General features: G+C 39.3%; 1 protein-coding gene across 1 annotated transcript in view; it reads left to right on the forward strand.

Moving 5' to 3' along the window:
* The first annotated feature begins 345 nt into the window (after positions 1-345).
* The window catches only part of PCSK1 (proprotein convertase subtilisin/kexin type 1), a 44,163-nt gene continuing 31,004 nt past the window's right edge, over positions 346-13,504 (forward strand). The window contains exons 1-5 of the mRNA XM_060635338.2: positions 346-764; positions 3,633-3,737; positions 7,089-7,199; positions 9,155-9,301; positions 10,596-10,672. Of these exons, the coding sequence (XP_060491321.2) occupies positions 585-764; positions 3,633-3,737; positions 7,089-7,199; positions 9,155-9,301; positions 10,596-10,672 (620 nt within the window). The 5' untranslated portion in view covers positions 346-584. The remainder of the gene's footprint in view (positions 765-3,632; positions 3,738-7,088; positions 7,200-9,154; positions 9,302-10,595; positions 10,673-13,504) is intronic.

The following is a 13,504-nucleotide window of genomic DNA, read 5'->3' on the forward strand; positions in this document are numbered from 1 at the left end:
CACCCCTTGCCCTCCTCCCAACCCATGAGATAATTAAGTAAATATCAAGAAAACGGACAGAAGGGAGGGAAAGTGTGCTTAACTCCCAGCCTTTGGTTCTTAGTAGTTACATTTAAATGGGGGCACTTCTCTTTGAGAAGTGAAGGTGTTTCTCATAGCTACAGAATTTACAGTCAGTCAGGGAGCCGACTTAACTGATCCCAGCAAACGGTTCCTTCCTTTTCTTAATCCTTCGCTGCTTATTTTAGCCGCTTCTCCACCCCGCCGGGAATACCATCCAGATCTTAGTCCAGGTAGATCTGACGTCAAGAGATGGCTTTCGTCGATTTGACGTGTAAACACTCATTTCCATTCCGGCTAGGAAGGGCTGGGGCTCCACTCAGCTGGGAGACCAAAGAGCGCTTGCCACCGCCCAGCCTCTACTCGCGCGCCTCCTATCTCCTAGCAGAGCAACCCCGAGCGAGAAGTGGTCTAGAGTCCGAGGGTGAAAAGGGCGAGTCTTTCTGGCTTTTCTTCTTTCTTGCTTCTTGTCTTGCTTCTTTTCCTCGTCTCCTTCGACTTGTGTGAGAGCGAGTGTGTGAGCCATGGAGCGAAGAGCCTGGACTCTGCAGTGTACTGCTTTCGCTCTCTTTTGCGCTTGGTATGCATTGAACAGTGTAAAAGCTAAGAGGCAGTTTGTGAATGAATGGGCAGCGGAGATCCCCGGGGGACCGGAGGCAGCTTCAGCCATAGCCGAGGAGCTGGGCTATGACCTTTTGGGTCAGGTAAGAGTTTGCACTTTCCAGAAACTTTCTGGGGCCCAAGGGGACTGGCGGGACTGAAGCGCGATCTCCCAAGTGGGAGCCCCAAGTCGCACTCTCCTGAACCCATTGGCAAAGAGCCGGAGCTTCTGCAGCTCTCGCCCCTGGCGCGCTTGGAGAAAGAAGGCTTGCATTATTTATTGTTTGGGCTGGAAGCAGCCAGGCAGAACGAAGCCGCTGCAGCTGGGTAGAGCCTATTCTTGCTGCCGTCCGCTTTGGCATTTAAATCCATTCCCGCGTGGTTTGGGAGACAAATCCCTCCACACTTGTTCACCGAACTTGAGATGCACGCGGGCTCTTACCGACCAAGCGCCCCCGGGAGAGGCTTACTGCTCTGCCCCCTGGGACTCAGCTGGTCTGTGCGTCAGGATCCGGCTGTTTCCTTTTTTTCAATATGGCAGCATCAGATCCAAGTCCTGATGCATGGGGTCAAGCAAGCTTGGTGATATCCGCCGGCAGCCTTTCAGGCACGCTCAGGGAGTTGGGAGAGCGCCTGCGGCAGAGACTCGAGACCTAGAGGCTGGGGGCCTGCGGAATAGCCTGGGGAGCCGGTGGGAGAAGAGGTAGGTGAAAGACAGGGGACCAACTCTCCGCGCCTCTACTGGGAGGTCCGAGTCTTCACTGGGAACTTGTAAAGTCCGAGCTTCACAACTTTGCTGGGTCAGTCTCCCTGAAGGGTCAAGCTGCCAAAATGACTGTGGGGAAAGGTTATCTTTTTTTCTTGTTCCTCAGCCAAATGCCTAATAGCTTCCCTGAGGATTTCAGCCTGTGATAAAAACTTGCCTGTCCAAGTGAAAGCTGGTTTAATAGATAGCTGGGGGGAAGGGTAGGGCGTAAAGCATTAAGAGAGTGACAGTTTAGGTGTGGGATTTCCGGGGAATCCCAGGGAGCATGATTTCTAATCTAAGCTTTCATTTTCTTTGGCTTAGAATCAAGCCCTCTCCCCTTGCCTTGGAAGTGTGCTTTCAAAACGGGGGAGGAGGGAGTTGTAAAACATTTTGGCGCGGTTTTTTTTTTTTTTTTTTTTTTTTTTCTGGAGGTGGTTTTAGAGAGGCCGCTGAAGTCACGGATGAGTAATCGTAATCGGTGTAGGCGTTAGCGAATCCATAGATCAAATCTCCTGGGGAATACGACTGTCCTTGCCAGAGGCTTCATTCTCCAATTTTATGAGCTAAATTGTCTTTAAAATGCCCAGCAGAAAAGTCAATACGCAGATTGACTTCTCCATGTCCTAGTAGCAGACTAAGACTTTTTGCTTTTGCCCAGACTCTGTTCTAGGCTAGGCTCCATGTTAGGGGCTGAGGAATAATAGGAAAAGAAACTTTCAAAGAATCAAGAATCTAGAGGAGACCGTTTAGGAACAAATAATTGGAACTGCATGTAACTGATGGAGAAGTTACACCTGGATTCTTAACATTTGTTGATGGAGGGATTGAAGATGGAAAGGAATTGGGGAGGAGTGAAAAAATGACTGCCCAGTGGAGGAAACATTTCTGAACAGAGTTTAGGAAGACTCAAAAGTTGCCAGGAGAACATGTTGAGATCGGAGAGGCACTCAAGGCATAGAAACCAGATTGTGGCAAACCAAGAAGATACAAATAAAGCAGCTTAGAAGAAACTGCAGGGAATTGTTGGCATCTAAAACAGAGTGCAAGCAGTAGCTGGAATTGTACTGGTAGCTACTGTGGACATTATGGAAATCTTGTGCATCCTGTGGTGGGTAGCTGGGGACTTAATCCTATCTACTCTGGGCAGTTAAAGAGCACTGGTAACTGTGTGGAAAGAGATTGAGTAAGAGTAAAAAAACAAAATCCCTTTTTTCTTTACTCACTGTTAGCTCCACACATACATCCTAACCCGGACCGTTCATTATGGGAATTGCTTTCAAAATTATAAATCCCAAAACCAAACAACAACAAATCAGCATTCTTGGTAGGATCTCCAAAGAAAGGATGGAATAGTCACAAGAAGCTTTAAGAAATAGAGGGGGGAAGAAATCTACATTTACATATGATTTGCATATGCTATATTTTCTCTAGCCACTTCCAGATAAAATGGTATTACTAATAAACATTTTAAAAAAATAATTCTTTGTGAAAGACAGTGCTTTCTTGATTCTGTTTATTTCTCCCTTTGTTTACAGTAATTTAGCATCACTATCCTAAGCTCCTGAAGGCCTCAGGGTAAAGCTAGAATTAAAGAGGTGACCAGAAGCAAAACCAGTTGATAGCAGAAAAAGAGCTAAGCATTGGTGACCTTTTTTTATGGCTACTCTTCCCTCTTCCCAACTCCATATATGGAAAGCCTTGAACTAGTGTAAAGTCAAATAGTCTCCAATAGTAGCTTATAACAATTATGGCTATAGATTCAATAGCTATATTTTACAACAACAACAAATCATTTTAGCTGGATGTAACACTGACCATATATAGTACTCAAAGGGTTTACCAGATTTCCACAAATTATTCTTCTCTGACAGGATAAATTTGATAAAATGGGTATTTTTTTTTTAAAGAAATGTCTATCTACACAATATTGTCTCACACCAAAATAAGTGTAGTTCCTCTGAAATCTGTGAAAAAGAAGTATCACCAGTGCCCAAATATACCATGAGCTCAAGCGATAATATTGTGAGCTCCTCTCACTCAACACAATGACAAGAGAGGGAAGGCTTCTATCAGTGTTTTCCTCATAAAGAAAAAAAAAAAGTTAACTTCAAGCACAATGAATGAGCTTAATAAAAATTGCCTGTCTCTAAGTTACTTGGGTTACAAGCTAACCCATATGTACTTATTTTGGAAAGTGAATTTTTATTTTATTTTTCTTTCACAGATTGGATCACTTGAAAATCACTACTTATTCAAACATAAAAACCATCCCCGAAGGTCTCGAAGGAGTGCTTTTCATATTACTAAGAGATTATCTGATGATGATCGTGTAAGTGTTGTGCATTTGTCTTCAAACTGGTAACCTGACTTACCTGTTTTATGATTTCCGACAAGAGCAAAAAGCACTTTGCAAATATGAATATTTTTTATTGTGATCACAAATATTTATCTGTAGTGCTTCTTGTTGTTTCCATAGGGTTATGATTGCACATTATTAAAACTGGATTGGATAGACTGAGTTAAATAAAATTTATGTACTATATATATTTGATATATTAATATATTAAATCGTATTTAATTTTAATTTATTTTAATTTATTTAATTTAATTAATATATATGTTTAAAACACTAACTCACAAATCTAGTCTAAGAGTATGAAAATGAATGGTGAAAATTAGATGGCAGCTCTAATAAAAATGTTTGCCAATACAATCAATTAACAACCTGTTATTATATGCCTATTATGTACCAAGCACTTTGATATCCAATGTGGGGATGCCAAAGAAATGTAATGCATGATCGTTGATTTTAATAACATTTCAGAATAACTGAAAACACATTCTGCCATGTCTTTGATTTCATTATATGGAGAACTAGTGTTTATGAGGGCACTTTAAATCCATGCCTTCATGAGCCAAATGTTTCCACAAGTATTGTATTGTTTCACTGAAAGCATTTGATTTCTTTTTATCCTGGTTTGTATATATATTCAATGATTAGGCAAGAGCAGGAAATGTCTAGAATGAGTCTAGGTAAATAGTGTGAGGATGATTTGAATGTATACCTAATGTACCTAATGATTTTTGAAGTCTGTTTTCAAGGTCAGCAAACATATCAATAGAAATGTTGACTATATCAGGAGCATCAAAATTTGCATACAGTGTTGCATTTTCTCAAGAATGTGCCATACTGGTAGAAATGTAACCTGGATGGCCTGTTTTCTGTTATTATGATATCTGTTGTCTAGGACACTCTAGAGAATTACGGAAGCTTTGTGAGAGATAGAATACATCCTTTCAACTTGCTAGAAAGAAAATATAAGTACAGAAAGGTGATAGAACTGTTGAAAGTACATGGAATTTATAAACCCTGTGAAATAATTTGCTATTTTATTTGTTTTGAAACTGATAGAATTTTAAAAGGAAGAATAAAAAGACAAATTATGAGGGTAAGGAATGACTGGGTCTGGGTTACCAGCAACCACACCTGGGCAAAGAATGCTGTATGAGTACATTGTATAGCGACCCACAGCTCCTATGCACCTAAGGCTAGCCTTTACTAAGGTTAATGGCTAGATGTGTGAGACCAATTCAAAGGCTCAACATTACTTGAAAAGGTTCTTGTCCAGTGAAGTCTTCCTTTTGCCATCCCAGAGCAGGTGACTCATTGTATGGGCTCTGTAAAGTAGGACAACTTCCAAGACTCTGGCTAAGCTTAGTCCTTGAGCATAGCAAGAAAGAGATTTCCCTGTCTGCCTAAATGCATGCCTGACATCAATGCACAAGAAGTCAAACTAACTCCCTTCTCATATTCACAGAAGAAAATTGGACAGAGTGGAGCATACCTGTTATTATTACTGCAAGTGTCTCACTAAAGTGAACAGATAGCCCAGTTCTATTCTTTAGATATTGTTTAATAGTTGTTTTGGAGGGGAATATCTCAGGAATAATGAAGAAAAGCTAAGAATTTAGTCTGCAATATAACTTCATAAAAAAGGGAGTGTATATAATATTATGAAAAATTATCCACAGAATAAATTTATTTTAGGAAAAATCCTAGAACCCATAGAAGCCAGTAGTGGAAAGTTGGACTAGATGATCTTTAATGCTCTTCCCATATCAAAAAGATTATTTATAATTAAGTACATGATACCTATTATGTACATAATAGAAAGACACCACCAATTTCTTCTATTCCATTTGTGCTGTTCTTATAGAGACTAATATGGGATTTGGAGTTAATGACATTAATCATAACACTGTTTCCAACAATTGGATGTTTATCTGATCAGATGGCAGAGTACCTCTTCTTATATTCCATTTTTTAAAAATTGCTTTTGATTTTCATTTTATTGCCTTCTTTTTGATGGAGGATAATATTCTTTCAAATTAGCCCTCTGTAATGCAGCAATAGGCTATCGTTACAAGTCTTTTAATGAAATCTCCAACTGTAAGTGACTCTCTTCATCAAAGACTAGTACTTGTTCCCTAGCAGCCAGCTTCCAAAGACCAACTCAGATGACAGGCAGTATATTCCAAGCATTGAAGTATTTTAAACCAAAACAATTAAGCTTGAACATACAGACTCTTTAAAAATAAATCACAGTGACTAATTTCTAGCTTTCAAGTACCTCCCAATATTTATTATAGGTTTGCAGTAGATTTTTCTAATTACAAATTCAGGACAGTCTTAGTGGATAGTTTTATTCTTTAGCTGCAAATTATGGTTTAGTTTTTATTTTTGATTCTGACTTGTGTCAGATTGTTCTCACATTAAAAACATCCCACCAGACACTGGACTATCATCACGTGTATGACAAAGAGAATGTTTTGGGTAGGAAACAGTCATGTTGCCCAGCGAAATAAGAGCATGGTATTACTTCATAATGAATATAACCATAAGGCAGTCCCTCTCCCTCAGGGTCTCAAGTATAACAGGATTATGCCATAAATGTGGGAAAGGTAATTTTTGTATTGTCAAATCTCTATGCATAATACATGAGACTAAATTAATGGTAAGTGTGCATGGTCAGTAGTACTCATTCATCACCCTCGATCTGTTTCTCATATTAAATACTCTTAAGCAGGAGGCAGAAGCACAGGGGAGCCAGAGTATCAGATTTGCAAAGACAAAGCACCTTTCTTGTCATGCATAACATTTGCAACTTCTACCTTTTGCATGTAAAGAAAAGAGAAATTAAGCTGTAAGAGCACCTTAACAGCAGTCACTGGAATCTCTTAGCCTGTTGACTCATTCCATGAAAATGGACAAATTTTCAGCTACAAAACTCTGAGACCTCAATAAAAAATGGGTATTATGGTCCATTTGCTGATGAAAGCAGTCTGAACTTTTACTTCCACTGGAATCACAGCGTAAATAATTTGAGGGAATCATCACTTCACTGACTCCTTCTGACTCCACTGACTCCACTTCACTGACCTCCCCCTAAAGGTACAGTTTACTGTAATAGAGGAAATGTTCATCTCCTACTGCCCAGTGGGCAATCCCGTCTTCTCACTGAGCTGCCAGTGTTATCTGTAGTCAAATGAAAACATTTTAGAGCTGCCTCACCTCTGATGGGGAGGGTACTGTAACTAGTTAAAGGGAAGATGGTTACACAAAGGTGGGTATCTGAGTGCTGATTTTCTTGCTATGAATATTTATTTTAACTCCTTGTAGGTGTTATGGGCTGAACAACAATATGAAAAAGAGAGAACTAAGCGTTCAGTTCTAAGAGACTCAGCACTAAATCTCTTCAATGATCCGATGTGGAATCAGCAGTGGTACTTGGTAAGTACTTCCAAAAAGACTGTATAGGACCTGGGATACTTATTTTATTAAATCTGCACAATAGATTTTTTTAATGATGGAGAATTCATCAGAAGGCTATATTACCTGGAAATTAGGGCTGATGGGAACTTCCATCATCTGGATCTCCTGTTTTACTAGGTGAAAGTGTCTGAAACACAGATATTTAGCTGCTATGAAAGCTATGATCTTTGAAAGCTGCTATGAAAGAGAAGAAAGGTTGCTACTTTCTTCTCTTAAGCTTATCTGGAGTAAATGCAGAATTGTGTCTTGCAAGTTAAGGGTTCAAAAACAGTAATCGTGGCAAAAATCACATTTGGTCAAAGTTACTCTTGAGAACCTTTAAATCATCCAAAAGGTAGAGTGAACATGATTCATTATATATGGTCCTGAGTGGCAATTCTTACATGCTAACAAGTGAGAATTTCTGAGCTAAGCTAAAGGAAAGAATACAAGGAGACAAAAGACATCTACATGCAGATGTATAGACTTATAAACTGTTTTGCTTTTAAGATGCCAAATCTTCATTGGTATGTGAGTGTTGAGTAGAGAAATTTTAAGTGTTCTTTCTTACCTGCAGAATATTCTCCCTTCTGTTTTAATATTAAGACTCTATGGCAGTCATACATATTGATAGAAGTGTTCTTTTGTTGAGTATTATAAAATATAAGTTTTCATGACAACCATAAGCTAAGGTTACACATCCTTTTTGCATAAAAGTTGGGAGAAGGGATCAATTCTTCTTGACATTCTCTTAACCTAGGTAGTACTTGCTCATTGCATTGAAAGAAACTCATTAACATTTGTGTATTGACTATGCCAAATACTATCCTAAGTGTTTGACATGAATTAACTCCTTTAATTCTCACATTATATTGTAGATACGATGCTTATACCCATTTAGCAGATGAAGAAACAGAGACAAGGGCAAGTTGAGTAACTTGCCAAAATCATATGGTTACCAGTGGTGGGGCCATAATTCATGGCTCCCAAGGCCATACTCTTAACGACCACACTGTATGATTGTTCTTGCAGTTGACACAGAGGTCTTCTTTTCTGGCTTTGTCCAAAAATCTATCTGTAGTTCCAACCTCCTGTGATTCAGCTTTGTATTGGCCTCGTAAGAGTTTTCCCCTACTTCTTTCTGAGGAGCATCAGCCAGGGCACAATTCATTCAGACATTTTTTGACTGTTATTATTTATAAATTTTTTACTGTCCCCTTCACCAGAAACCTGGTACTTTTCTAAAACATCTCCCTTATATGCTTTCCCAAGCTCATATCTCTATTCCCTTGCTGTCCAGCTGTTCTCCCTTATAGTCCCATACACTGTAACGATCAGAAAATTTATCTGAAAAAAGAAAACTCCACATCTCCTCTCATAGATACTCACCCTCTAACTCACTCATACTTGGAAAGAGGCAATTAAATTGCAAGTCCTGGTGAGACAGCAGCCTCCTGGGCATTCCAGGTTCTGCTTTTTCTTTCCGAAAAGTTATTAAAACATCCGTGAATAACTGTCAACCAAACAATGTAAAGTGGGTTCAGTGTGGCAAGGGAAGCTCAGGATTTGGGGAGAGATGGAAATATGGGACATCACATAAAACTTTGGTAGATAAAAAACCTGAGCATATCATTATAAATGAATGAAACTTAGGGATCAACTTCTTAGAAGCCATGTAGCTCAGTGAGAAGGGGCACAGGGTGATTCATCCTTTTGAATGATTTTTCCATTAGAACAATTGGGAAAAGAACAGCACTCTGATGATTCACTTTGCCCTACCATCAACTTTATTTTTTTATTTCACCTAATTGCATTCTTTCTAAAAGTAGAGTGACCCTAGGAAAAAGAAAGATGGGTCTTCGGACTAGAGCTTCAGTTTTCATTTTGCAGTAAGCAAATCATGATTTTACCAATTCTTTGTTTTTCTTTACCAGCAAGATACTAGGATGACTGCAGCCCTGCCCAAGCTGGATCTCCATGTGATACCTGTTTGGCAAAAAGGCATCACAGGCAAAGGAGTTGTTATCACAGTACTGGATGATGGTTTGGAGTGGAATCACACAGACATCTATGCCAATTATGTGAGTCTGGGCCCTCCCATGACTGCAACTTAGGGAGCTGTCTACACAGACACATAGTTAAGGCTTTCCTTTCCTCAAGTGGAAGACTTCTCGGATACTGGCCCTAGGAATTATGGGCCAAGGTTTTGCTATTTCCCTCACCCTCCTGCCAGTACATATGAACTTTTTTTTGTATGAGTAGGCACTTAAAGAATTCAGTGGAGCCAAGGATTGTACAAAAGCTTGTGTGCTGGGGAAGGGGAAGGCACCTATACAAATTAAATTATTAAAAGCCATTCAGACTCTATATCACTCAGTATCTAGGGCATTAAAGCAATCAAAGAAAGAATAATGCCTTAGATCATTTTTCACAGTCTTCTTCCTCACTCACATCCTTTATAGGCGAATATCTCTAACATTGTACAATTATGTGAATGTGATTCCTTCCATGCAAATTCAAATAATGCAAAAATGGCTCTCAGAGAAGAGAAAAGTTTATCTTAAATGGAAAATAAGTAAATGAAAACTATTTACTTAATTGTTAAGTTCTAAGTGATATCTTAGGTCTTTAGATCAGTGTTTCATCTTTAAAATTGTCCCATGTGTTTCTCTCACCCTTTCCATTCATTCAAAATTCTCCAGCTAAAGAGCAAAGGAAAATTAAAGGAAAAGAAAGGAAGAAAAAGATTAGTAGAAAGTAGGAATTATTAAAAGATATGGAAAGTGTAGAGAAGAGGCTATAGTGGTAGTAGAATTCCTCTATGGGAGATGTTTAAGTGTAGCAATCTGATTGGAAAAGGAGGTGGGACCTAGAAGCATGCCTTAAATTTCAAGCACACTTTATTTAAGTTAGATGCTTAGTGTAATTGGGAAGGCTGAAGAGATCACTGTGGACCTGAGCTCCACCCCACGGTCACCTATTTGTACCTGTAATCATAAGAAAGATGAGTATCCAAGTGTTGCTAATTAGCTCTATAGCTTAGTTGTCATGCAACTTCTCTGGGTCTCAGTGTTCTCACTTAAAAAATGAGGCAGTTGAAATAAGTTAACTCTGATTCCTTCCGGTTGTAATATACTATGAGCTTAATGAGCTAAGGTTTGGTGACATTCAGTGCTAATTGTACGCTTGCTCACTCTTCTGTGTATATCATCTCTGCCTAGTTTATGGGTATAATGAATGATCAGAAACTGGGTCAGAACTTCTGAAATGCAGACTTTTGAGCTATCAGCCAGGATGGAAGGGGTAGGGGTAGAAGGCTTGGGCGGTGTTAACTTTTTTTAATGATGCTACAGGATTATTTTTTATTCTCTTTAGGATCCAGAGGCTAGTTATGATTTTAACGATAATGACCATGATCCATTTCCCCGTTATGATCCCACAAATGAGAACAAGTGAGTAAATGTGGATGGGGGGGGGGGGGGTAGGAGGGGGAAAGTACTTTAAAATGCTTTTATCTCATTTGAGAAAATTATACAATAAATATGAACCATATTTCAGCTCTCAGAAAAGTTTTCATGCATACCAATCCATATCATAATATTTTGTTCCTTTTAAAACAGAAACCAATGCTTCTATTTTTATATTTCTTTTGGCTTACAGGACCATAGTTCAATTAAACTTTCTTCTTATGTTGCAAAATGCTCCCCTCAAATGGCACTGAATAGTTATGGCTTTAGAAAGAATGTTTGGGTCATAAAGAGTAAAATCCTCCAGCCCACCCTCCCTAACCCCATCAATGAATGCTTTACTATTTGCAACATGTTTGATGTTAGTTGTGAAAATAAAAATAGAAGACAAAGATAACAATTCCCCATGACTTCTTTTAGTTGCCACAGCCATGCTCGTCAGTTCCCTCAGAAAAGCATATCAGACAACAAAAGCCAGATATCAGACAACAGAAATACACTCTGAGGCCTGGCTCTCAAATCCAACACGTTTTCTGGGGCATTGGACTAGTCAGTAACCTTTCCCAGAGTTTCTGCTGCAGATTCTAAAGCTAAAGGGAAGAGAAAGACAATTACCTTCTGACTCCTAAAATAATTCTCTGTAGCAGTCACAATGTGATGAGGGAGTCCAAGAGCCAGACCTGCCAAAGCAAGAGGCCAGATAAAACCCAGAGCCAGGAGACTTTCTAACCTTTCCTAGCTGCAAAGAAACTACACCCTCTAGCCACGTGGCCTCAAATGTCCATGCCCATGTGAGAACTCATCTTTGCACATGTTATCTTCATAACTTCAGGAAAACTTTCACACTTTCTTCTTCATTTGCTCCACGGAGAAGAGACTTGCACCAAAATAGATCAAAGCCAAGGCAAAATCAGGGCTTGTTGCTACAAATGGGATGGAAAGATGCTACATAAAGTGGTTCTTTTTTCTCTCTGTATGACTTTCTTTCTCTCGGACTATTACCCAACTTGGGTCAATTGAGCTCTCTCTCACTTGCTCTCTTTCTCCCTCTTTCCCTCTTCCTTTAGCTCTTATTCTCACTCAGAATTCCTATGTGGCTGGTGCAGTAATGTTGATCTAAAGTTTTTCTTTGGATGATCCCCTTTCCAGAAGTTCAACAAACACCAGGAAGAGAGCTGAGGCTCATGGACTTGGCCTCAACTTCTGGGTGTATATTTCCTCCTTGGATAAAAGGGGAAACTTGGGGAAGGTTCCAAGATATTGCTTCTTTCAGTACCATTTACTTCCAGAGTTTATTTCTTAAAGATGCTAACTGCAAATAATGCTGAAAAGTTAAAATATTCCCATATCAATACAACAGGAACCACAATGGGTGCCCTCGGAAGAAAGTGAGATATCTCAGGAATTTATGGCAGGGACCCCAGACAAACTCGGAGCTATATTTCTGAGCCAGGACAGTACAGGGCCAGGAGAAATATGTGATCTTTTGGAGCATGATCTTGTAATATTAGCCTGGCTGGTGGTCATTGCTTTGCCAATTATCAGTATAGAAAGTGACCTTTAGGAAATCACTTACCTCTCTCTGCCTCTATTTTGCACTTTTATCTCCCCAAATGGGTGATAATGCACTTGCTCTCCACTCTCCTGAAAGGAACTTCCTGAGGAAATGAACAATAGCTTCTTGGAAGAAAGGGGCACCCTTCTTAGAATGAAGTAAAAATGACAACTCTCCTTCCACCCCCTTGGTCAAGACCAAAAGAGAAATCTTCTCTCAGCCATATGGGTGCAGCTGAGGAAACTGTTAGCTGGAAGTGTCAGCCTTCTTCCTAGGCAGCATATTCTAGGTCTGGCCCCATGATCCAATATGGATGATAAATTGTGTAGTGGCTGCATGATAGCTGAATACTTGGTGAAATGATATTCTCTAGAGTTTCTCTACTCATGAGAAGAGGGACTCAGATTGCCCTTTCCCCTCCCCTACAAAGGAGGAGTCTCATATCCAGCATTTATAATAGCCACATTTCCCCTAATTCATGGAGGTCCAAAGCCTTCAAAGAAGTTGCCCATATGATGGTAATTATTTTATGCCTAAAAACCCGTGAGTTTCTAGAGCATAGCCTGCCATGGACCTCCCACACAGCATAGAGTTAGTGTGACATAGCCAAACAGTTAAGAGCATAGGCTTTGCAGCTGGATTTAGATTAAATATTAGATCTGCCACTTAGTAGTTGGATGGCTTTGAACAAATTACTTAACTTCTTTTGTGCCTCAGTTTTATCATCTATTAAAAAGGGATAATAATAGTATCTACTTTGTTGGGTTATTATGGTGTTTAAATGGGTTTATATAGGTAATTGGCTTGTATAATATCTGGTACATAGAAAAAGTTGTGTTTGTTTTGATGATGATGATCAAGTTTTCTCATTTAGCAACTAAGACCTCCTTCCAGTAAGAAATCAACATGACAAGAATAATATCCAAGAGGAGCAGAAGCAGAGACAAGTCAATTTTCTGAGCCAATTCAGGATCTGCTCTTTGAAAATGACACAATAAGTAACTATCTCTCAGGGTCCTCTTGACTATCAACCAAAAAGGTAGCATCCCTATCATTTATCAAGAGGTATAATAAAAAATAGAGTTACCCTTCTAGCATGTTGTCAGAAATAAATCCCTTAGGTTTAGAAAATGAATGGCTCCATTTTGCCTTGGACTTTATAGCATTTAGAGACCTATTATCTCCCAATTCCAAGGACATTATCTCTCTAAACTATCTGTGTTGCTGCTCTTCTTTATTACTATGTAAATGAGATTAATAGA

Source organism: Panthera onca, chromosome A1 (assembly GCF_046562875.1).
Source record: "Panthera onca isolate mPanOnc1 chromosome A1, mPanOnc1 haplotype 2, whole genome shotgun sequence".
NCBI lineage: Eukaryota > Metazoa > Chordata > Mammalia > Carnivora > Felidae > Panthera > Panthera onca.